General features: G+C 45.5%; 1 protein-coding gene across 2 annotated transcripts in view; it reads right to left on the reverse strand.

Moving 5' to 3' along the window:
* LOC138513785 (transmembrane protein 176B-like) overlaps positions 1–26,616 on the reverse strand; it is a 120,680-nt gene that overhangs the window by 35,597 nt on the left and 58,467 nt on the right. For both annotated transcript variants that reach the window (XM_069628883.1, XM_069628882.1), the window contains exons 2-3: positions 6,621–6,860; positions 5,747–5,857 (exon numbers count right to left, since the gene is read on the reverse strand). In XM_069628883.1, coding sequence (XP_069484984.1) covers positions 5,747–5,857; positions 6,621–6,860 — 351 coding nt within the window. The remainder of the gene's footprint in view (positions 1–5,746; positions 5,858–6,620; positions 6,861–26,616) is intronic.

A 26,616-nucleotide genomic window follows, 5' to 3' on the forward strand; every position in this document is an offset into this window, starting at 1 on the left:
ATATATATATGTCATAGTTTAAGGATTTGTGTGATCACTGTTTTCTCATTGCTAAAGGTACTTGTGTCTATTTGGTCAGGCCGACAAAGAATGTATAGATATTTTTTCTTATACACTTGTCTAAGAGTAATTTGTGGTTTGTTGCTGTGTGCTCATTGTGGGCTTCCGATCACTCTCACCCCTCCTGAGACTTAGGGCCTCATTCTGACCCTGGCGGTAAGGGGTTAATGGCACCGGTAAGAATGCCGGTGCCGTTAACCCCCTACTGCCGCATTCCGAGGTCCCTTAGTGGCTCCCGCTAAGGGCGGCTGGTAAAGGACCACGGAGCTAATAACGGGCCCGCTATTTGCAGACCCGTTATTAGCTCCTTCCCCATTAAGCCCTATGGGGGCTTGAATGGGAATGGGGAATGGTTTTCAAAATGGGGACTTACCGGGTCCTCCATGGTTGGAATGACCAGGTAAGTCCCCATTCTGACTACCTGGACCAGAGTTTGGAGGCAACCATGGCGCTAATAGCACCATGGCTACCTCCAAACCCTGAATGACCCCCTTAGTCTTGACCGCCTGCCAGGCTACCTATATTGGTCTGGCTTGTCCAGAAGGTTCCCCAGTTTCACTAAACCGAGGGTGACCTCCTAAACTTCTGCCCACCAGGTCAGAGTTTAGAAATCCATTTTAACAAGTAGTCCTTTTAATACTAACAAACTCCTTGCATAAACAATTCATATCCAGGGCATGGGTTTCCAATCTGGGCACATTTTTAACATAGTCAAGAAACATAATTTGTCATGTTGTCACCTTAAAGAGTGTGGAGGTGGCTTGGGAATGACACTCTGGGTACACCTCCATGCATACTCAAAGAGGAATATCAATACATGTATTCTCAGAAACCTCTCAACTCAACACACTTGCCCAGTTGAACACTCCACTGAGCAACCTTTTTCAGAAAGGGATATTTGATGTTCACATTTTGCCTGAACTCTCCTGTGTCTCCCACTTACCCATTGTGTACTGTGGCGGATCAGAAGAAGAACACAGACTCTGACTTTCCATCTCACTGATGATTTTTATTAAATGAAAGAAACAAACGCATAGCTTTCCCTATGCTAAGGGCTTTCCCTACCTAACAAAACTAACTAAGGTGCTCGTCAGTTGTCAGTGAGAGTCCAAATCAGGAACAGTCCACTGTCCAAACAAACGTATTCTAACCCTACCACTCTTATAACAAAAAAACCCAGGAGAATGACTCTCTTCTCCTATAAGCTGGTTCTTCACCAAGTTCCATTCAACATGGTAATCTTAAGTAGATCTTGGTAACTACTTTTATTAAGTCACCCAGTTCTGCTAATTGGTTCTTCAAAGTTTCAAGCTTCTCTCCTTTGATTGCTTTTTCGTTTCTTCTTGTTCTTCTCTTCTCTTACTCTACTTGTATTTATCCTTATCTTTTCATATGATAACTGTGTCCAACACTTAGAATGTATCCCTTGACATCCTGAGTTCTTAATCTTTACTTTACAGTCTTTGGTTTCACTTTGGCTTTGGTCCTTGTTTTCTACTTCAATCTGCTCTGTTTATCCCTCTCACTATATTTCTTATTTCAGTAATATCTCAGGGTTATCTCCTTGGTCTCCTGCATTTTAAACTTTTCGATAAAGATTATCATTTAACATTAATGTTTTAACTCGATTGGGACGAGTATTACAGTTCCTGTACTGATTCTTTTTCCCTCCCTTCTTTCTTGATACTTTATCTTGACTGGGATTAGTATAAACGTGCCATAATGATTCTGTTTCTCTTCACTCGATGCCAATATCCTATCTTGACTGTGACGAGTGCAAGCGTACTAGTAGAGATTCTCTTTCTCTTCACTCATTGCCAACATCCTATCTTGACTCGGATGAGTATGAGTGTGCCAGCAATTATTCTCTTTATCTTCACTCAATGTCAATATCGGGTCTTGACTGGGATGAATATGAGCGTGCCAGTAATGATTCACTTCAGTCCCCCTCCAGGGTCTCCCATTTTCCCCGTTACCTGCTGTGCTCAGGGACAGCATAACTGTGACTTTCAATTGGATGTGACTTCATTCTTCACTTGTCAGGTTGGCATTTGGTAGCTCTTGAGGTTTCATACATGTCTCTGCGGTCCCGCATATACCAGTTCATTTCTTCTTCCATTAAATGAAGTGGTATTGGTGTTGTTCATGAACCTGCTGTTCCACCTCTGCTTGCCTTCTGTCAAGCCACCACTTAGCTCTTGTTGTGGACTATGATACCTCTCATTCACATCGGCTTCTCTCGTCCCTTCTCTTCTCCAACACTGCACGTCTGAAACTTCAGCTGGATTCAGACTTCGTATAGGATGCCGTGCATCCAGTTTTTCTTAGGATATTTATCAAAGCAAGTTTTTAACTTCTGGCTTCACTTCCTTTCCATCCAGTCTCAGCTTTCTGTTTGTTTCAGCATCTGTATTCCTCCACAGGTCTTTCCCCTTCATCTCAGTACCATGTTGTTTTTCTCTTAGAGGAGTACTCAGAGTATTTTGATGCAATAACAGATTTTGGCATGCTCTTCATACCTTTCTTCACTGGAGGTTTTTAGAGGTATGCTGGTGGTGTGTTTCTTAGGATGTTCCTTATCAGAACGGGAGTCATTGTCCCTAAAGGTCGAGTCTCTCCCGGTGAGGTCTTGCTTGCCTCTACCCCTAGCGAGGGTATTATGGAGCAGAATCACCTCCCTAGCCTCACAGGAAAAGGCTCCCCTGGGTAGAAGTGACAGATTCCCATGAATCGTCACAGTACTCATAATTTCCACTGGCTCTAAACACTGAAATCAGAGGTTTAAGCCATTTCCATGATTAAAAAATCCTCATTAGGAGCGCATGAGTGGCATTAATAGGCCAAGTGAAATCTAAAAAGACTATAACGTTCATGTTAATTAATTCTCAGACAGTTGCATTACAACCTAAAAATCACTCTGCATATCAGATTTACATCTTTCCAATAGGAGTACAGGAAATGTGCATCCTCTTTTTTACCTACTCCCTTTTTTTTCTGGGGTAAGCAGGGGTTGTGAGTTGATCCTAAGCCCTGGGAATCTATAATTGATTTTTGGAATTCTGGTCAAAGATCATGCTTTTGTTCGGTCGTTAACTCTAATCCTACTTGCACCTACCTGAGGACAACCTTCTGAGCAGCCGTGCCTGTGCATTACAGATGTTCTTTTCGAGGAAGGAGCCATGGTAAGGCTGTTCAATGATGTACGGGACACTCAATAACTGTGTCTCAAATGGATGGCTTTATACCAAACCCCTATAGCATCTAGGGAAATGTCTACAAACAATAAGGATGTTTCTAAAGAACACAGTGTCAGGGATAGGTCAAAATAAAGTAGGGGTGTCTACATGTGTTCTACACCTTCAAAGAGGAATGTCCAATTCATAAAGTTCTTAACAAAAGCATAAGAGTCGGTGTCCCTCCTGGGACACTCGATTCTACAAAACTATGTCCAAAAGGTTTGACAAACAGAAAGTTCCAAATCCTAGTCTCGACACATATTTTCACCTCTTGGATATCCTAAGCTTTCAGCACAAATGTTCAGAGTTGCGGCCAATACAAGAGTTTACAAAATCTATCCTTAAACGTCCATCCATAGTCTAGCAAAGCAAAACAGTTAAGCTGTCCTGGGAGTGCTCCTCCAGGGTTTACTCGTAGTCTGGACACCTCATAAGATCTTTCTGCTTAATCCTCATCTGTCCAGACCTCTCCCAGGTGCCATTCCTCCCAGATTTGTTTTCTCAGGCTCTTCCTTAGCCTGTGGTTTCTCCAGCTTGCACTGGGGTTCTTGCAACACTCTTTACAGAATTGGGGTTGTCAGCATCACTCCCAGACCTTTGGATTCTCAGGATTCTCCGTCTGTCTCTCCCAGGCCTTGCAGCTATTAGCATTCATATGAGGTCTCTGCCGGACCCTGGGTTTATCAGCATTCATAGGAAGTCTCTACCAGACATTTGATGTCTTTGTTATTCAGATAAGGTCCCTCCCAGATCTTTTTTTCTTTTTATTAATTCAGAGCAATGGGTATTTCTCCCCACATCCTCATTTAGGGTCCTTTTCTGGAAGACAATAAGTCACCCATTGTGCCAGTGTCAGGTCTCTGCTTGGCTCAGAGACCTTTCGCTAGGTCTGCCTTTCTCCATGCAGCATACCCTCCTGTTGAGTAATTTGCTAGGTTAGTCTTCTCCAGATTAACAACTGTACGTTTGTCAAGACCTAGACTACTTATTTCTAGGCAGCAGGTTCTCCATGTATGGGTTGGGAGCATTTAAGCTTCCCTTGAAGCCCCCCCCCCCACCTTCTCACCAAGCTTCTTTCCTTTTATAGTTTCTCTGGTATTTTGTTCCTTGTCTTGGCTCTGGGGACTGGCTGGGCCTGTTGTTTTTTCTTCATTACACTTTGCTCCTAGATTGAGTTTCTGCTACATAAGATTCTAATCCTTCTACCTGTCCCTTTTTCCCATTGGCAAATTTGGGGCTTGCTCTCACCTATCCATTCTGTGATTTTAAATGTGGCTCATAGCATCACCGCCATTTTAGAATCCTTCTGATGCATTGAAAGCTTCAGCAGAATTACGTAGGAACAAGGTTAAGGCCTGCAGTGTCTAGTTGCTTCGGTGCGCATCCACGGGGACAGCACTTGTTTGACCCCTTCACTTGTTGAGGTCAGGAACTTCTTTGTTCCACAGGTGCATACTTTTGGCTATGATTTCCAGATGCTTTACATGGCGATCTAGGTCAGGTTTGCTAATTGCCTGAAAAGGATTAACAACACTGGGGAATGACTGATTCCGTGTACTCCTGAAACATTCTTGAGACTAGAGAGTTGTCACACAACGATGCATGAGGAGTTTGTATTGGGGTTTATTAAGCAATCTCTGATGATACTCTTGAGTGTTTTCAAAAGCAGACTTCTGCAACATCTCTCATGGTGTACTACCATGACTTGGTGGGGGTGGTGAGCCAGTGGTATTCCATCCGCTGTCTCGTATATAAAGATGGGAAGTTCACTCAACAAACCACAGATCACAGTTGTGTTTTTATTTAACTCCAGTGTGGTTGATTACAGATATATTTCCTGGTCCGAGAATAAAGGAGTCTACAAGGGAAACTTAAACAGGCCATTTTGTGGGAATGGCAAAACAATCTTGGGAGAGTGGGTTATGGACACTGCATGCCCAATATACCCCACAGTAATTCAAATCACATACATTCTGTAAGCCAAAGAAAACCCAAATTAGTTAGCTATTTTATTTCTACTCTTTCTGTAGAATTTTATTAAATTGATTTTGAGTCATTTCTTGGGACTGTCATGGGATCTTTTATGGACAAATGCCTTCTGTAAAGGTACACTCAACTCTGCTCCTTTTTTCTTCTTCCTGACTAGCCCCATGATAATAGTGAGATGCATACTCCCAAAACAATCTCGGAAGGCACACAGGGTTTGTAACCTAGCCACAAAGAGCACAAGGATAAGCACCTATGGTCTGAATTAAATATATGCAAGCTAGACATTGCTATTTGTAACAAATTGTTACATTGTTTAGGGTGATATTATAGACTGGGAACTGGATGTTTATTAGGTGCAGAATTCTTGTACATTGCCCTCACACTAAGACAATCTATGTTTATCCACATGTAGGTCCTCCAGCTAACACCCTGCCATCCCCAACCAGTCGCGTTTGACTCACCGGAAATCCTGTCCAGAAGCCTGTGCCTTTCTCAAAGATCCTGCCTGCATGCACAAGGCATAAAAGAATTCCAAGGGAGATGGATGCCAGGCCAATCACAATCCGAGCCACCTGCAGAAATCAGAAACAGTTTCAGTCAAAGGAAAGAAAATACTCACACACTACTCTCCAGTTTTAAAATATCCATGACACCCTACAAGTAGGTCACTAACTTAACCTTTCCTTCTTCTACTCATATCTTATAATAATTCAGCCAGGATTCCCTGAAAGTATTTCATTTTGGAACCTGTCTCTAAATATTGTTCATGTACACGCTTCTACCCTCTGTTTATCACTCTGCTAGAGTTCTGTTTCTATATTGCTCCTCCACCTTTCATGCCTTTCCAGCCCTATCTATCAGCCCATCCTTCCTGTTTCTCCAGCACTCCATATCTTCTTGCCCCATAGCCCTTTTCCGCCTTCCATGCCACCTCCAATTCTCTTCTTCTAGTCCATTCTGTCCTCTTCCATAAGTCAAGTTGGCCCTGCTTCTCATGACACAATCATCCTTCTCAAGTCAATGCCACTTGCACTTTCTGCCACCTATTGCCCCTATGGCTTTATCACTTGTTCTGTACCATTACTCAGACCCCATTAGTGGCAGTTTTATTTCACTTTCTCTTTTCTTTGGCTTGATCAACCTTGACTCCATCAGCACTAATATGGGTTTACCACCCCCTAACATCATGACTAAATTAGGCATCCTTCATAGCTCGATCAGCCTCTCTCTCCCCCTTCCTCCAACATCGACTATCAGTGCTGTTTCCATCAGCCCAGTTCTCTTTTGACTGCATTCCTTTGTTCACTCCCAGCCTAAAGGTAGTGAAGAGTGTACCTGCAGTCCACACTTGGCTTGTGCAAAAAAGCTCAGAGATGACGACACATTGGTCCTCATTGAGGAGCGCACACCATCCCTCAGAGATTTCATTGCCTTCCCCAAATAATGTAACATATCCTGGAAGCAGGATGGGGGTGATGGCTGGTTGAAGTTGATGTTGATCACCGTCGGCTTTGAGCTATCACTGGTCACTTCAACTCCGTTCACTCTAACAACATTGGAAGACATGATGTTCACCTGGAAAGAAACGGGAGAAGACATTTATATCAGCACATAGTTAAAGCCAACCAAAGTTCAGTGATGTTGAAGTGACAGTGTGACCAGGTATTTGTGTTGTCCTAAATGAAAACATTTTGTAATTTTAAGATGAACCTCAGCAATAAAGCCAGTGACTAATGGTTGTGCTGTCTCTATTGTTCACTTTTGTTCACTTAATTCCGTTACTGCCAATTATTTCCCACTCCACCATACTTGTAATGAGGCCCCGTGTTTTATGGACCAGTTGCCAATGTAGTGTTCTCAGTGCTGGTGTGATGTGTTCTCTCTTAGTGAGTCTGAGGAGTAGTCTTGCTGCTGAGTTCTGTATTAGTTGTAGTTTTCAATAAGGTATTCTGGCATTCTAAGATAGATGCTGTTGGCGTAGTCTATTCTTGACATGATATGAACAAGCTTCTTTGCTAAAATTGTGTCATGGCAACTTTGCAGCCTTAAAGTCTGTCTCCAAGTAAGATCACTAATGGAAGAATGTTTACAAAATGAATTTCACAGCCCAGTCTTGAAGGTTTCCAAACACACCCCATCATTTGGTTTTCAGATATTGTTGGGGTGCTCGATTCGGAGGATAAAGCACAACTAGGGCCATGGCTTTCATAAAACTCATAATCCAAATCAAATCCTTTCAATATTTCAATACCAGGCCAAAATTGTGCGATCAACGTCTTGATGTAGTTCCCAGTATCCATACACAAAGGATTTGATTTCAAAATTTGATATGCGAGAGCTTGATATGCTTAACAGCAAACAGTGTCTCTCTTTTGTGAAACAACTTTTATTCCATGAGAATGGGGATTCTCAATAACATCTTTATGTGACTTCTAAGGCTCCTTTAAGAAGGAACCTTGTCTTCTACAAATAACATCACTTTCTGCCAGTAACAAAACTGGAGGTAGAGTGATAGGTAGAATTGTATGCTGGTATGGGAAAAAGTAGACCTTCACCGTTTCTTAAAAATCTCTCTTAAGTATGCTGACATTACTAAAATAAACTAAAGGTCAGCCTTCCTACAACACTTAATAGGCAATAGAATGGAAGCTGTGATATTTTATGTCAGAGCAAATAAAATTGTGGTTTGTTTGTTTATTTATAATACGCTAATGTACCCAGGGGTATCAAGGTGCAGCATTTACAGGAATTTTCAAAGCTTGGTTGCAATACACAGATAATATACAAGATACATAAATATAGTACATAGTGTTATATACAAATCAGCAGTCATGTAATAGGGCTGTAATACACAAGTGGGCAAGAAGGCACACGTGGTTACAGTGTGTACAGGTGAAGCTAGGCATTTCATAGTCTTAATGGGTCTCCAGTTTCAGCCAGGAGACTACCTTAGATCGGAGGTTCTGATAGGATAGGTCTGCTCTAAGGTTTGGAGGCAGTGAGTTCCAGAGCTTAGCCGCTTTTACCGGGAAACTGTTGCCTCCTAAGGTGGCCCGTTTGTAATGGGGAACAGCTAGACAGTCTTTGTATATAGTTCTGACGGGTCTTAAGGAGGATTGTCTGTGGAATCTGTTGATCAGGTAGATTGGGGCAGCATTGTTAAGGGACTTGTGGGTGAGTGATGCCGTTTTTAAGAGAATTTTATCTCTAGTGGAGAACCAATTGTCCTGTTGGCTGAGTCCTATAATGTGCTCTCTTCTGGAAATGCCCAGAGCTGCTCTGAGAGTGTTGTTCTGGAGGGTTTGCAACTTACTGGTGGTGGCCTTGGAGGATCCCAGATACATTGCATTGCAGTAGTCGAGGCGTGACAAAATAAGGGCTCTGGCAAGTGTCAGGCAGCTGGAGTTCGACACGAAGGGTTTGGCTGCGCGGATTAATTTACACATGTAAGCCGTGGAAGATGCAAGAGAACTTACTTGTCTTTTGAGGGAAAAATTGGAATCTAGGTAGAATCCCAATGTTTTGACCTCCTGTCCGACTTTGATGTTGTTCCCATCAATCATGAAGGAATTATAGGCAGGGCCTAGTTTCTTTATACTGAATGTAGTGCCCAAGATGATAAGCTCTGTTTTATCATCATTCAGGCATAGTCTATGAGTGGCCATCCATGCCTGGATGATGATGTACACCCTATTTAGCAAGGCCAAATCCTTTCCATAATCTCCAGAAAGTGGAAGGAGGATCTGAGTATCATCTGCATAGTTAGTGTAGGTGATACCAAGATGATCCAGATCATCGAAAAAGGGGCTTGGTAAATATGTTGTATAGTGTGGGGGAGACACAGGAGCCCTGAGGAACCCCACAGGTGATGGGTATAGGGTCAGCTGCCGCCGTGGGGGAGAAGCCCCTCATGGTCCTGCCGTTAAGGAAGGATGTGATCCAGGTAATGGCCTCAGTGAAAAAGTGAGCTGAAGTGTGGAGGTGTGAACATAGGACAGAGTGATCGACCAGATCGAAAGCTGCGGATAGGTCGAGGAGGAGGAGTAGGGCAGCTTGTCCATTGTCTCTGAGCAGATTGATCTTTGCTTTCAGGCCAATGAGAGCAGTTTCAGTCCCTTGTTGGGGACGGAATCCAGATTGTCTGTTTCCTAGGAGGTTGTGTTCTTCCAAATGCTTCTGTATTTGTACATAGGCAACCTTGTCCAAAATTTTTAGTAGAAAGGGAACAGTCGTTATAGGTCGGTAATTTGTAGGTATGGCTGGGTCGAGTGTAGGTTTTTTCAGTAGAGGGAGTACCCAGGATTATTTTAGGTTAGTAGGGATGGAACCAGTAGCAAAGGAGGCATTAATCAATTTTGAGATGAAAGGGGAGAGATCATGGGCAGCATCTTTAATGAGCTCTGCTGGGCACAGGTCTCACTGGCAGTTAGACGGTTTTAGGGACAGGATAATTTTTTCGACTTCCAGGATGTTGACTTTAGAGAACTGGAAGCGGGTGGGGTCTGTGGTAGGCAAGAGCTTATCTGGAATTTTTGGGTTGAAGGTGTCATTCAAGGTGGCTCTTTCATTGGAGATTTTACTTTGGAGAGTCACAATCTTATTCGCTAGGGCACTTTGAATTTCTGAGCACCAGTTTTTATTTTTTGTACACGTGTCAAGGGGCGCTATGGGGGTTTCTATTTCTTTAAGGATGGAGAAAAGTTATTTCATGTTGGATGTAGCTTGGGATATACGAGAGTCAAAGGAGGCTTGTTTAGCCAAGTAGATTTCTTTTTTGTAGAGTGCAGCTAGTTTAGAGAGTTTGGATTTGTTAAAGACTGACAGGGATTTTTTCCAAGTGCCCTCACAGTTTCTTTTTTGATGCCTTAGGTTTTTAAGGAATGGTGTGTACCATTTGTTGAGGTGTATTTTCGGTTTACTGGATCTGAGTTTAAGGGGGGCGATGGGGTCCAGCGAGGAGGCCGTAATCTTGTTATATTCTTCACCCAGGGACTCGGGGTCCAAGTTGTCAGGAAGTGTGTTAAGTGTAGGGAGTAGGTTAGGGATAAGTCGTTCTACTGTCATATTCTTCTTATTTCTGGTGAGAGTGGGTGGGGCTTTAATAATGGGCGGGGGTGGGGGTCTGTCGGTGGAGAGCATGAATGATACCAAGTGATGGTCAGTCCAGGCTAGAGGTGAGATTTTAGTGATATTCACTAGGCAGTTGTGGTCAGCCACCCAGTCGAGGGTTCTGCCTTTTGCATGCGTGGGTGTTGTGCATCTTTGCACAAAGCCTAATTCAGTGAGAGTGTTAGCTATGGCGCTGGCGAAATGGTCATCCGGGTCATTATAGCCCAGGTTGAAATCCCCTAAGGTAAGAGCTTGAGTGGAACTTTTGAGGTTGTTGGATAGAATGGAGTTGAGGTCTTCCTCAAAGGTGCCAATGGGACCTGGTGGGCGGTAGATCAGTTGGATATTGAGAGTTTGGGTGTTGGTGAGTGGTAGTTTAACTGCTAGTGTTTCACAAGAGAGGGCCTCAGTAGTAGTAGCTAGTCTCATGGCAAGGCTGCACTTATGGATGATGGCGACGCCACCTCCTCTGGAATTGGGGCGGTCATGCCGTAGGATAGAGTAAGTATCTGGGACTGCCAGCATAAGCAGAGGGCCCGCTGCTGGGTGTAACCAAGTCTCAGTGATGGCCAGGGAGTCGAGGTCTTCAGTAAGGATTAAGTCAGCAATTTCTATAGCATGGGCTAGTAGCGATCTAGCGTTGATTAAGGCTCCCTTGATTTTAGGGCATACTGGGTTTTTAGAGGTAACGGTTGAATTTTTTGAAGTAGTAGTATGGCGCTTGTCCTGTGTAGTTTCAGGAGTGCCCATGATGAGGGGATTATGGAGAGGTGTAGGGTGGAGGTTTTGTGATGGGTTACTAGTTTGTGTGGAGGGATTGGGTCAGAGTGGCGACGTTCTGGAGTTTTGTGTGAAGGGCAATGAGCGGGCAGGGGGCTCATGGATTTTTGCTAGTCTGGCTCTGAGTCCTAGATTCCTGGTTAAATTGTACAGGCTGCATTCACAAGACTGGCAATGGGAGGGCTATTGGAAATTGATGAAATCCTTAGAAAAATAAATTCTGTAGACAGCAAGTTTAATGAGCAATAGGAGGTACACGGGAACTTAAGTGTATTTTCAGCAAAATATATGACAAGAATTGTGTGACAAATTAAATGATGTGGGTGTAATTTCCTCCTGCAAATGGCAAGAGCTGATTATACTTATTTGAGTATTACAATACACATTATTAACATATGGTTCACTTGAAACCTACCTAATGAATCTGATACTGATTCTAGTGTCAGATGATATGATATGATATGATATGATATGGCATTCATAATGCGCCTGTACACAAGTATTTCTAGGCGGGACAAGACAAGAATTACACTACCTTGTGTAAGCTAACTCCTTCCCTACAAAAACACCTGCTGAAGTTATTATATTTGTCACCAAATTGTAAAACTCTATGGACTCCCGAGCATAACGTTGCCTAGTGGGGGAGCTAAAACATTCCAGTAAATGTGCTTTTGCTTAAAATTTTAAAATCTGATTGGATAAAATTGTTATCTCTAAAAAACATTCTGAGAGTTGCCAAAAATGTATTGCTTGCGTTTGTAAGAATGTCCCACTCAATTGCATGTCTAGACAAGTGACAATGGGCCTCATTCTGACCCTGGCGGTAAGGGGTTAACGGCACCGGTGCAGTTAACCTCTTACCGCCTCATTCCGAGGTCCCTTAGCGGGTCCCACTAAGGCCAGCTGTTTTTACCAGCCGCCCTTAGCGGGAGCCGCTAAGGGAGCAGGGAGCTAATAACGAGCCCGCTATTTGCGGGCCTGTTATTAGCTCCTTCCCCATTCCCATTGAGCCCTATGGGGGCTCGAATGGGAATGGGGAATGGTTTTCAGAATGGGGACTTACCGGGTCCTCCAAGGTTGGAATGACACGGTAAGTCCCCATACTGAGAACCCGGACAAGACTTTGGAGGGAGCCATGGTGCTAATACCACCATGGCTACCTCCAAAGTCATAAAGAGGCCTAATATAGTGATTTTGCCAAAAGGCAGTATAGATATGACTTCCATCAGGATGATGCTCAATTACACAATCATGTTTCTTAGAAACGCAAAGGAGTGTACCAAACATGCCAAAGTGCCGCTAAAATATGCCAGCATGTCAGGCTTCTCGTGTAGGCCTGGTATGCTTACTGTTCCAGTGGAGCAGCCCAAATATGTCAATGGTGTTGGAAACCCTACAGATAAGGGGTGTATCAGACTCTTTTACTCCTTAGAAATAAGCAAATACTCCCAAAAAGGAAAATTAGGGAGTACAAATACTCCTTAAAAATAATGGAAATATACACAGGGACCTGGCCGTCTGCTTTCCCCCACACATCTGCATGGATATGTTTGGACCAGTCAGTAGACAATGAAAATGTTCTAATATTACTGCCTGATCTAAAAAGGTAAACATGTATCCATTATGTGCATGAATAGCTAGTGCAAATAAATATTTATTACAAAAACAGTTTTTTATTGTTAAAACAGTGTTACTCGCTTTTAAAATACTCCCACTGGCAATGAGACTTACTTGTCGCTCTGCCGGGACATTACAAATCATTAAAGTCCAGGCAGAGCGGGAAGTCGGTGGCAGATTCGGTAACTCCCAATTGCCGTGGAGTCCCAATGGACTCCATGGGAGTGGGGAGACGGAAGCACCTGCACCGCTGCTGGTGCCAGTCCTTCTGTGACGACTCAGACAATGCTGCATTCATGAATTGCTGCTCTTTCTTTATTGGGAAAGCATTCCAGTCTGGTGGCACACACACAGATACTGTCACAACCCATTGAAATAGGCATTTCAGTTTCCCTCGCCTATGAACATCAATAAAGCTCAATGGCAGCTCTAGTGGTTGGTTGATTCGCACCCTGAGATCAGGATCTCATAGGTCTGTGTGCAGCCAGTAGCACCTCAAATACTACTTCTGAGAGGTCTCAGTCTTCATATCTCAACCTCTCAAGAGCCATGCATGTAGGGTGAGGGACCTGAGCGGCATGCAGATGGTCTAGCCCAGAAGTTCTGAGTACCATGTTCTCCTCACCCAATCCAGGGCGATGAAGATCATGGTGGCTCAAAATCTCCTCAACCTCCTGAGAACCCTCGGGATGGCAGGTATCAGAGGGCATGCACAGTGGAGTTCGAAGACCCTTACCACCAGAAATGCATCCCCAAGTGCACCTGTCGCTGGGAATTCCCTCAAGCAAAACTGTCTGTACTTCACATTGACCTTGTGACAAACAGATCTGCTGGTGGGGTTCCCAACTGTGCAAAGATATCCTAGAGAACTTCCGGGCACAGTTCTCACTCATGTGAGGCCATGCTCTGCCTGCTCAGAGCATCTACCAGCACATTCTCTGCTCCTGCTAGATGGATAGCTGAAGCAGGGATCTGGTGCCCCATGAACCAGAAACATAACCTCCCTGCATAGGGGCAAAGGCCGAACACTCATCTGTTTGTTGAGGTAGTGCATGACCACTGTGTAGTCAGAATGAGGACGTGTTTACCCATCACAACCAACCTGATTGCCTGCAAATCAAGTCTGTTGATATGCCACCGCCATTCTATTGGTGACCAGAAGCCACTCAACTGCAGGCCCCCAACACTTCAAAGACACATCTGTGACTACCTTGGCTTGGGGCCATGGTGGCCAAATGGATGCCCCGTCATCATGTTCTCTCAGCTGGACCACCAAGGGAGGTCGCTAGAATGTCCCTCATAGTATCAAAGCACTGGGACCATTGATCCCTAAAAAGCCACTGCAGAGATCACATTCACAGTCTGGCCTCTGGCACCAGAAAAATGCAGGAAGCTATGAGACCTAAGAGGTGGAGGAAGGAAGCCTCTGGTAGACTGCCATGGCTCTGGAAAAGCTCAACCATTTGCCTGACACTGTTGACTATTTCTCCTGGGGAAAAGCCTTCCCCAGTTTTGTGTCCAGGACTGCTCTAATGAATCAGAGCTTCTGTGATGGTGTGACATAGGACTTCTGGAAAGTTAGGGTGAAGCCCAACCTACAAAGCAGAGAGCAGGGTTCCTCGAGTTGCGTCAATACCTTCCTCGGGCCAGCCAGTCATCTGGGGCGCACCACTACCACGGCTATCAGCCTGGTGAACACCCTGGGTGTGAAGGTTAAGCCAAGGGGAGACCCTTGAATAGATAAGGAGTGTCCCCTATTGCGAATGTAAGGTATCCCATGTGCCTCCGATGAATTGGAAAATGAAAATAAGCAACCTGAAGGTCCAGCAACATCAACCAGTCCTGTAATTCCAGAGCCTAGAGAATTTCTTTTAACATTAATATCTTGAGCTTGTCTTTCCTCAAGAACATCTTCAAGTCCCTGAGGTCCAGGATGGGACAGAGTCCTCCCCATCTCTGGTACCAGAAAATAACCAGAGTACCAGTCTGATCCTCTCTACTCAAGTGGCACATCTTCCATGGCACCCCTTCAGTAAACGTGGTGGTCTGTCCGGAGGTTTTCTTAAAAATGGCAGACATAACCCCCATTCGGCGAGCTGTGAGGCCCGGCATTGGAGGTTATCTCCTTCCACCTGACCAAGTGCTTGAACATTTTTCCTCTAAGCAGGGAAACAGGTGGTAGAACTCAAAGCAGCTTAGTGGGTGCTGTCACACCTGCTGCTGCTGCTGCAGCAGTCTGCTGGCCCCTAGATGCCCCCTACCCTGCCCGGGATGCAAGAAACTACTCTGCCTGTGCCTGGCTTGCGGGATCTGTGCCCTCTTTCCAAACGGAATATACCACCTGTAGCCTCTATCCATAGAGGAGAAGCCAAAAGATTGCTTTGCAGATTGCTGCATAACTAGGCCCAGCGACATGGCAGCCAACATCAGGCCAAATAGGTGCTCACCATCAAAAGCAATGTGCAGAAGCTTGGCTTGACTTGGACATTTGGTAAGAATCCTGACCTGTGAAGGTAGGCGCAGGGCTGGTGCTTTCACTAGGCATGGTTAGGCACTTGCTTTTAATGCAAAAATGTTAAAGTGGCAAATGACGCTGAAGACAATAACCACTTATACATTTTTTCTATACATATATTTATTACTGACTTGCACAAGTCGTTAGGTGGGTGGCACTCTCAGCACTGTCTGCAGCAGCAGGCCGCTCAGCAGGAACTGTGAGGTTTGGGTTGGGATTCGGGTATGGGTATGGGCATGGGCGTGGTGCTCTGTGCCGTAGCAGGACCTAAGGCTACACCTGCACATAAACTCCACAGGCGCCCTCATGACTGAGACTTGTGCAAATGTTCTTCTCTTCTGGATGGACATCTGGTCTGGACCGTCCGTGGCCCGCCCTGCACACTAGCTGCAGCCTGCCGCCATGGGTGATGGCCCTGCCTGCTGAGAGAGACTCAGACAAATGCACATGCAAGTGAAGGGTGCTCTATTTTTGTAATTGTTCTGCCCCTCTGTCTCGGGGGAAGCAATAGCCAAACTGGGTGGGATAGAGAGTAGATGTATGGAAGCGGAAGGGAGAATGAGTGTATACTTGTATGTGTGTGTCACTGTGACTCCTTTGGCCGCGGGCCACAAATTAGCTGGGGTCCGCTGGACCATTTCCCAGGGGACGGATCAGCTGGGAGAGGGGCAGAGCCCAGAGCAGGGACCAGGGCCAATGTTAGAACTGTATGCATTTTATTTACCTGCCAATGCTGCGTTCCTATTCAATAACAGCCTAGGAAAACAGAAAATGAGTGACATGGACACTGACTGTAACAATTGCATCTCTTTTCCTGTCGACATACGCTCATATCCCCCACAGGCTCCTTGCCTTTCATTTTAACTGCACTTTGAAACATCTACTCTGTGCCTCTGGGCACTACACAAACATAATTACAGGGGTGCCTGTGTGTTTGACACCAAGGTGTGTGTGTATGCATCTGTCCTTCAGGAGAAGGCTCTGCCGTCTGCCACCAGCTCCGCCTTTGACCAAAGCACAGGTCCTGACAGCCAGCCTGTTGTACTGTGCCTTCCAAGGCTAAGCATGGAAGACAGACAGACACAGAGCTCACGTTAACTCTGTCCTGTTAGGTGCAGCCCACAAAGCTGCAGCTCTCATATGCTTTCCTTTAGTATTACATTTATTGCAGTTTACCAAATGTTTCAGGTGGCGCTGCAGTTGAAACCATACATCAAAAAGCAGGGCTGTACTGTACATGGATATTATTTAATTATTTACTGTACCTAGGCAGTGGGAAATTAAGCTCTCTGTGTTTTATTTGCCCCACCTCCATCTTCATTAGTCCTTAGTTGTGTGATCTCATCTCAGTTGTCCTCTACTAGGGCCTTTCTATCTTTCATCCAGGAGACCTAATAAATTAAATAACACTCCCATTTAAATACACTTTTTCATAAGGAGTTTTCTATGTGGTTTGTTGATCTGGCTTTAAATGCACAGAAAGTGTGCTTAGGAGTGAATACTGTAAGTCACAGTGTGCAAACAAAACTATGAGCCAGGTGTTGCCTGGGTGTATTCAACTAGGGGGAGGAGGCTTGAAAGGAGGCAGGGGTGCAGAGGATCATTCTGCCTTGAACCTCTGAGTTATTGTGTCTGTAGAAGCAATTCCTTTCTATGCTGCTACTCAAGTGCTTGAAGACGTGTATTTTATTACATAATATGAAGCCCTTTTTCAAGCTTTGTGGCAGGAATGATGATCAAATGAGCGAAAGTAACATCTCCCTACTAATGAGTGTGTCACTGTTCCGGGTCGTTGTATTTGCAGACCATCATTCTGTTTGTCAGTGTCTAACCGAAATACTCACTTTTTCTGTGTGTCTGTTCACAACAACCCTATAACTGGGGCCAGGTACAGGACGCATGTTGCAAGGCAGTTGACAAGACAGGCGACAGTCACCTACTTTACCAGCATTGTATGAATGTGTGATTTTTCAACTGAGATGAGACGCAGGCAGATGGGGTCCAGTTTTTCAACACAGTCTATAGTATGCCAGCTTTATGCATTTTGGGTCCTGGAGCTACAAAACATGCCCTTTAAGAATACATTTGTAGGATGAGATGCTCTCTCTGTACCACGTATGTCCCCTCTGTGTACATTTTTCTAAGCCAACGAGATATGCGGCTCTGTCTGAGCAGTGTGCACAGTCATCCTCAATAGTCTGCAGCGGTTTATAGTCAATGCATCGAAATCGGTGCATCGACATACCAACGCATCGAAAAAGATGCATCGACTATAAAAGCGTCGACAGACCATCTTTTACAAGTAAAAGTGCGTTTCCATCGAAACCAGTCCATCAAAAATATAAATGGACTGGTTTCAATGGGAATGCACTTTTACATGTAAAAGATAGCCTTTTTTTGTAACGTTAAAACGTTACATGGAGCTGTCCAGTGCTGAAGTTTCGGCACTGGCCAGTTCTGTGTAACATTTGAATGTTTTTATTGTATATTGGGGGGTTCTCACCCCTAACCCCCCCAAACCCCGTGCCCACCCCACCCCTCCAACCCCAACCCTAGCCCTAACCTAACCCTTAATCTAACCCTAGCCCCAACCCTAATCCTAACCCTAATATAACCCTTAATGTAACCATAACCCTAACCCCTAACCCTAATGTAACCCTTAATCTAACCCTAGCCCCAACCGTAACCCTAACCCTAATGTAACCCTTAATCTAACCCTAGCCCCAACCCTAACCCTAAGGTAACCCTTAATGTAACCCTAGCCCCAACCCTAACCCCTAACCCTATACCCAATGTAACCCTTAATCTAACCCTAGCCCCAACCCTAACCCCTAACCCTAACATTACTTTCGATAATGCCATTGAATTATAGACAACAAAATAGTCATTCGATGCAATGGCTTTTCGTTGCTTATAATTCGATCGAATGGTATTAGATGCTATTCCATTCGATTAATTGACCAGATACCGTCTGCAGCATAGTCTGTCAATGGGGGGCACATTAGCAAGGTTTCAAGCCTTTTGCTATGTGGCATTATATTGGGTGAATTTCCTTATCATTGCTCTGATAAGTGATAAGTGTGGGAGTGACTTTGGGCCTCATCACGAATTGGGCGGTAGCCCTTAAATGCGGCCGTAATGGAATTAGTGCTGCCAATAATGCTCCACCGGATCACGACTCAGCGCAAATACTGCCGGCCACAAAATGAACCGGTGCTATTACAGCCGGCGCTATCACAACCTGTGTTAATAGCGCGGTCAACACAAAGCGCAATTACTGACGTATCACAAGTCCATGTACGGTGGCGCAAATACAGCTCAGATTTACCTGAAGCCTCCAGCTGGAGGTAAATGAACGCAGGTACCAGAAATGAAGGCCCAGGTGCATCAAATGCACTCCAGAAGGTTACATAAGGCACACCTCTACCCCAATCACTGTTTTCAACACCATGCTGCTATACTTGCTGCAATCCGGGACAAGCAGCTGCTTATGCTGCGCCTGGGAGTAGAGATGCAGGTCAACCAGGCCTGGGCACAGGGAGTACAGGTGGTGGGTGGGTAGGAAGAGGGTGAGGAGAGCCGAAGCAAGGCATGCACCCATCCCAAGGATCAGGCCCTCACCCTGGACCCTCACTGACATCCAGTTAGTGACTCTGTACCACCTCAACAGGCAGACGATAACTGAGCTGCTCAGCACAATAGGGAGCAGGATAAACGGACCCAAATGCTGAAGCTGGTGTCCATACTCCAATTCTTAGCTACTGGCAAATTCCAGCACTCTGTGGCCACGATGCATGGCATGCAATAGCCCACATTCTGTGCAGTGTTGGCCCAGGTGCTGGGTGCCCTCCTGCAGCATTTGCATCAGCACATTGCACTGCCCACCACCACAGAGCAGGTAAATGCAATGAAGGCAAAGTTATGTGGCATAGCCCAACTGCCAAATGTGATAGCAGCCCTGGACTACACCCATGCTGCATTGGTGGCCCCCAGGTCCATGAAGCAGTCTACAGGAATCGAAGCACTACCACTCCCTCAAAGTACAGGTCACCTGCAACGCCAACCTCTTCATCACGCACTGTTAATGCCGCTAGCCAGGTTCCACCCATGACTCCATGGTCCTATGGAACAGTACACTGTCAGGATACATGGAGAGGCACAGGGGATAACGGACGTGGATTGTGGGTGAGTAAATCTGCCTGCACGAATGCACTGTGAAGCACCTGATGAAAGTTGGGGGCAGGGGGTGCGATAAATGACACAAAGCATGTCCTGATAAGAAAATGCAAGTGTAGAACCTGAGCAGCCCCAGCACCAACGTCAGAGTACAGTCCAAGGTGCATGTACATGGTGGCCACACCTTGACGGACATGCTGTTCAACACATACAGCATCATTGTAAACCACACACATGACTTAAGGTACCACAATGCATCATGCATGATCCTAAGTAATACCAAACAAATGCCAACATGGTGCTGCCCAACTGCAGACCTGCCAGTGCCACAGACATGTACACATGTACACCCACTCGGCAACGTTGCCCAACTGCCCCAAGATCAGCATGGAAGACTGATGCAAAACCTGCATGCCACGAGCAAGAGAGCAATACACAGGTCCAAGGCTGCCTACAGGAACATGTCACCAGCAGACACATTACCAAGAAACTACATCAATGTCACAGGGTGCATGTGAAGGTCGAAGAATGCATGATACCATTGACACAGCATGCCGAGAAATTGTAGAGGCACATGCTATTTGATGAGTCCCCATATGCATGCACATGATGTCCATTGCCCAGATGCAAAATGTTAGTTCACCATCACACACTTCACAGTTACTGATGTGTGTGCCTCTCCCCATGCAGGTGCAGGTGACTGTGAATATCTGCAGATGGCCAGGCTGATGACCGCTGTGCGTGATCCACGAACACCCCACAACATGGCATATAACCACGCGCACAGTGGGACCTGTGTGTGCATTGAGCTGACCTTTGAACTCCTCTAGGCATGTTTTCGCTGCATAGATCGCACAGGCGGACCCCTCATGTGCGCTCCTGAAAATGTAGGCAAGATCGTGCTTGCGTGTGCTATGTTGATGTTGCACAACATTTGTGTAAGGCGGAATATACCCCTAGCCCCTGACGGTGACATTCCACATGAAGTGAGGGAAGAGAGACTGGCTTGGCAGGCATTGAATGACAATTTATTTTGAATCATTTCTCTTGCACAAGCCATGCACCACTGTGTGACTGCCACATTTGGAAATAAACTCCACAATGACACAATCAGGAATGTCCTCGCATTGATGTAGTTCAACTGTTTTATTCTATCCATGTGCCCAAACTATCCTCGCAACACCAAATCCCCAGCACACTATCCCCCCTCCCATCCCCAACTCCCCAGCACACTATCCCCTCTTCCCGTACCACCACCAACTCCCCAGCACACTATCCCCCTCCCCCCTCCCACCTACCACCACCAACTCCCCAGCACACAATCCCTCCTCCCACCACCAACTCCACTGCATTGCCACTCAGATTGATTGATGTCACAACATAATTTCCATGCCCCCCCATTTAAGCACCCAGTGATTTGGCTCGCAGATGGCGCAGGGACTACTGCCTTGGCGTGCTCTGCTGGGAGTCCCCTGTTTGCATAGTGGAACTAGAAGGAATGGACCCAAGCCTGAGGAGCTGTTGGCGTACCAAGTCAATGCTTTGGCGGATGGCCTCAGCAAGTGCTGAGACACCTTCCGTCATCTCACGGACCCTCTGGCCAAATGTCGTCAGTGCTGCCGTACTGGCAGTTATCTCTCTCTGTGTCCTTGCATTGTCCCGCGCATTCCTGCGTGTGGCCACCAGGATGCTATCGCATATGGCCTGCATGTGTCGTGTGTGGGTGCGCCCAACGGCCTCCACCACCCTCTGTCTCTGTTCCATGTCCCACAGCCTCTGCAGCACCATGCCAAGGGTGGCTGAAGGCTGTGTAGGAGAAGGTCAGCACTGTGGGGGGGAGGGTGCTGTTGGCAGGGGAGTCCATTGATGAGGTGTTGGTGTCGGGCTCAGCTGTATGAATTCTGCGGTGGCAGGGTGGGCTCTTAGGTCTGGTGGATGGCTCCCGGTAGAGACTACAACCAGGCTGCTGTCCCCCTGTTACCCCCTACCCAAAATTCACAAAAATCTGCAAAACCCACCTGGACGACCAATCGTCTCAGGATGTGGTTCAGTGCTAGAACCCATCTGTAAATTCATAGATGTTTTTCTCAAACCACTGAGTACTAACACAGAGACATACTTAAGGGACACAACCCAAACCATCCAAATTTTTGAGGGTATTGATTTTGACAGTAGCTCCCAACTCCTAGTGACCCTAGACATTTGCTCATTATATACCAGTATTCCACAGGAACTGGCTATAGAGTGCATTCATAGATATCTGACCAATTCTGATGCCCAAACAAGGGTTCCAGCAAACTTTATTATAGAACTTCTCACACTTGCCCTATCCAAAAACTACTTTGAGTTTGATGGCCAATTCTATTTCCAATGTAAAGGGACAGCCATGGGGGCAAGTTTTGCGGCAAGTCTAGCTATATTGTTTATGGCAGACTTTGAGAAGACTAAATACTATCCGAGAAAAATCCTTTCAAAAACAACATCAAAATTTGGAAAAGGTACATAGATGATATTCTCTGCATCTGGGCAGGCTCTAAACTAGATTTACTAAATTTTGTTGATTGGCTTAACAAAGTTGACCAAAACATCCAATTCACCATGGAATGCAACAATTCGGAAATCAGTTTTCTTGATCTTAAAATCCAAATAAATAATGGTTCCCTGAAATGCAATCTTTTTCGCAAACCAAGCGATAGAAATACACTTTTGCATTTCAAAAGCGACCACCCGAGGAACATTAGGGAAAATTTACCCTTTGGACAATACCTTCGCATAAGAAGGAACTGTACGGAACTAGAGGACTTCTATTTCCATGCCAATGATCTCGATCACAGGCTGACGGAGAGAGGGTATCCACATCATGTAATATCTAGATCAAGAAAAAGAGCGTGATTCTCCAACAGGGACACACTCCTGCTAAATAAAAATACTACTAGCAACAAGGAACCAAGAACGACCTGTGTCATCACACATGGCGCCCATACACCACTTATTCGCAAGTCCATAACTAAACATTGGACTGTGGCTAAATTGTGTCTCCCGAATGAACCCACACCACGCTTCGCATACAAGCGGGGCAAAAATCTCCGAGACCAGCTAGTGCATTCCAAATTCACCAACCCCGCTCCTAGACTGGGTCTATGGGATCTGAGATCACCGGTGGGACATTTTCCTTGTGGTAACTGCACTTCATGCAAATTCACCAAAAAGATCAAAGTTTTTAAGATCAACGACAGACTATGGAATTTGAAAAGCATGACAAATTGCAAAACTAAAAACGCCATTTACATTATAGAATGTCCGTGCGGTTTGAGATATGTTGGACAAACAGAAAGACCAGTCCACATTCGTATTTCCGAACATCGCTCCCGTATAAGGTGCAAGAACGAAAGTGCCCCCTTGGTTAAACACTACTTGGAAAACAAACACACAGCAGACGACATTTTGTGATGGGTGGTAGACACCATCATTTCCTCCACAAATCTCAAAATGAGTCTGCTACAGAAAGAGGCCCAGTGGATATATAGAATTGATTCCTTCCATCATGGCCCCAACGAGGAATATATTTGTCCTACTTAATTACATGACTTTTATTTTTAGGTTGGCACGGCCTGCTGTTCTCTGTGCCGTGGTGATTGTCACTTGACCTACATGCCACATGTATATTAGCACTTGTACATTGCGGCAACACTATTGCCCTTTTCTTTTAATGACTCCTTGATCAGTATGCCACAAGGGGTGCTGCCCAGTTTTCGGACTTAGCACACCACAAACATATGAATTCTCTTCATTCGGGTAATACACTTTTCTCACTGTAACAAATGTCCATCATCCTCTCCATATGGAGTACGCATCCACATCCAGTGTGCTATAGAGACATTCACTTTCTCCTACCCGGCAATTTATCGCTGCGTTCTGCAGTCGCCTGCCGACAACTCCCTTCACATCTACTAGCTTCCTCGAGTCCGGTATCCTAGCAACCTAGCCTTGATACATGTTGACTCCCAACGCGAGGCGCATTGCATTCAGCCTTAGTGGACTCTTTCCATATCGTAGAATAACACATTCATCATAGGCTGAGCCCGCTCCATGCTATATTCTTGACTTTTCTCCTCTTTCTCTGTTCATGCCATTTCCTCATAAACGTGCAAAATACACACGTTTATGAACATGCAAGACAGAGCGAGCACTCTACCCCGTGTAAACTAGCTAGTTGGTATCTTCCACTCGCACAGCATCATGGGTCCGCACTTAACCCAGGGTCTCCATAACTACGAGACGCCTCGCACTCTTTTACTTACACGGGCGCGACACAATCGCTCACCTCTTGATGCCTCGCGCACTTCTTTGTTTCTTTGTTTCCTGTATTGACGGATTGATCGTAAGTACCCGATGACCCGTTTTTCCAGGCGCTCAGTCCACGCGCCTCTTCTGCATCCTCTGTTGGTTACGTTTGCAACTTTTCACGCTTTTAACATGCCTGTCCTCTCTATGTCTCCAGACATCTTGCCACTACGTGTGACACAGGATTCTGCCAGCTCCGAGATGGCCCTCACCATAAGGGCATATTTACCCTGCGACAATTGCATCACATGAACATCCCTGGACTTCAACACGTTATGGGTTCCATGACTTCTACTTTAAGGTAGTTTTGTAATTCTGTTGCCTTTTTCACTTCAGGGTAATTCTGTTGCCCTCCTCTTTCCTTCTCCTTATCACAAACTCCTACATGGCTGCCTAGTCATGGTAGTAATGGGTGCTGCCACTGGGTCTATCTCTTTGAGCACTACCTTCCCTCTGAGTATTCCATTTTGGGTTCTTCTCCATATCTGGATGCATCTCTATTCCATTTGCATTTCTTCGTTGCATCTTTAGGTTTTTTTATCTCTCTCACAACATCACTCTGCAATAAATGGAGCTCTCATTCTCCATCCCACCCTTTCTTCTTTACAGAGTGAGTTCATCCTAAACCATACTGGATATTGGGTAGCTGCTCAAGGACCCAACCCTTGCAGACCCAGGCTGTTGAGGCACCTGCAACCGACAAATCCCATAGGCTGATAACCTCTGCACTACCCTGTGCCACATACAGGGTGAGTTCAGTGCAGTAGCTTTTCACCTTGATGTTTAAACTCCTTAGCATTATCATGTTCCCATCATGTTTTATGAAAATGGAAAATCCAGTTTACAAACTGGGGCCAACAGCATTTAGTGCATGTTTTGGAATGTGTTTAATTACACATCTGCCTTCCCTCCAAACCGTTTTTCTTTATTATTTTTTCATTCTGTTTTTTTTTAGATCCCTTATAGATCTATTCGCCCTGAGGAAGGCTCTTCAATCAAGGCCAAGACTAATGGCTCTAAAGCCGAAACGCGCCGCTAACACAGCTCTAAAGTTCTAAACAGTAATTTACTGATGATCTGTGTTCATAACAATTATTAACAGGTTAAAAACTGGCACGTAGGCAGTTTCACCCAGCATGATCAGACTCTGATCATGAGTATGTACAAAGGAAAAAGTTTGATTTAACAATGCAAGACATCTTAATCTAACTGTGTACTTTGTTTGCTTCAATGTATAAAAATATTAGCTTTTTTTTCTTTTCCCTTTTTTGTATTTATTCTTGAATCATTCTATTTTACAAATGTTAACCATTTAAGAGATTGGTATTTGCTTTTTGTGACTAAATTTCTCTGAACATTTTATGGGCAAATTCTGTTTGGTATTGCCCATACGCAATATAAAATTGCTGTATAAAATTTCTTTACTCAGAACTATGAATAACATTATTCATTTTAACCATTTTTTTCTTTCTGTTTGTATCAATTAATAAAATGTATGATTGAATATATCTTTCGTGTTTGCCCTACTTGTTCTCCTTGGCATTTTCCTATTTTCTTTCTGACTTCTTACGAAGCAGAACATTTATTGGTTGGGAAAAGTGAACCTGAACCGTGACCATAATTGCTTGGTCAACTAATAGTGAGAGTTAAAACCCTGTGTTTTCCTTTGTACTTTGCCCCGAACTCCCACTGAACACGCAGGGGGCACCCCCCTTTTTTTGTTAAATATGTCCCCCTGTGTCTCCACAATCACTCTGGTAGGTGGTGTATCCTCTGTGGCAGTGCACAGAGCTGCGGGTGTGGGTGCAGCTGCCATGGTGGGCTGGGCCTGGTCCTGCTGTGATGCAGTGTGACACTGTGGGACATCCACCTTGCGTGGCCTGTGCGTCACTTTGCAGTTGGTGGTGGTGGCGGTGGTGGTACTGGCGAGTACTGACGGCTGGGTTGTACCGCTCCCATATGGGTCTGCCTCCACGTCATCATTGGATGCCTCTGGCGTTGAGGAGATGTCATCAGGTTTCATTCCCCCACGTGTTTTGGCATGCAAGGCATTCATTACATGGTGCTGAGTAGGATCCCCAGACAATTGAGCTGATGTGCATGGTTGGTCAGGGGTGTTTGCATGTGGGTTCACAATGATGGGGAAGGATGCAGATATGGGTGTGTGCCACATGGCCAGTTGGTCTTTGCCTGTGCGTGGGGATGGCAAGGCATCTGTGATGGGGCAGCTGTTGTCTGGCATGCACGTTTTGGGTTCCCATGCACACACGTCCCCTCCATGGGTGCCATTCTAATTGGGGGGGGTGGCTTACTACATGGCACGGAAGGTCCCTATGGGGCACTGCTGTACTGCCAGCATGGGCATGCAGTACAGGGCACTTGGATAGGTCCACTGCCTCCGCTCCCCACTGTTGTGATTCACAGGAGAAGCCTTGGTGCACTGGCACATAGTTGCTGTGGTTGGTGGCTGATGTGTCACCCACTTGATGCACCCTGTCACCATAGCCAGCTCATCGGTCTGTCCACTGGGGCATCTTGTTTTAGCCTGTCATTGATGCATGCACATGTGCTTGGATGTGGTGGGTTTGACTCACCTCCTGCCTCCAGGCTGCTGGCACCCGCCTCTGTACCTCCAACTCCCTTGATGAGCTCCATGTCCAGCATTGCGCTGCACTTCTCCTCCCATGCGATGAGGACCAGTGGCACCACAGTTCCTCCGCCGGTTGCCAGTTTCTCCTGCCTGTGTTGGGACAGCAGCCCACGCACCCTGACCCTCAGGTCGTTCCAGTG

Source organism: Ambystoma mexicanum, chromosome 12, assembly GCF_040938575.1.
Source record: "Ambystoma mexicanum isolate Mex_15411 chromosome 12, UKY_AmexF1_1, whole genome shotgun sequence".
NCBI classification, from domain to species: domain Eukaryota; kingdom Metazoa; phylum Chordata; class Amphibia; order Caudata; family Ambystomatidae; genus Ambystoma; species Ambystoma mexicanum.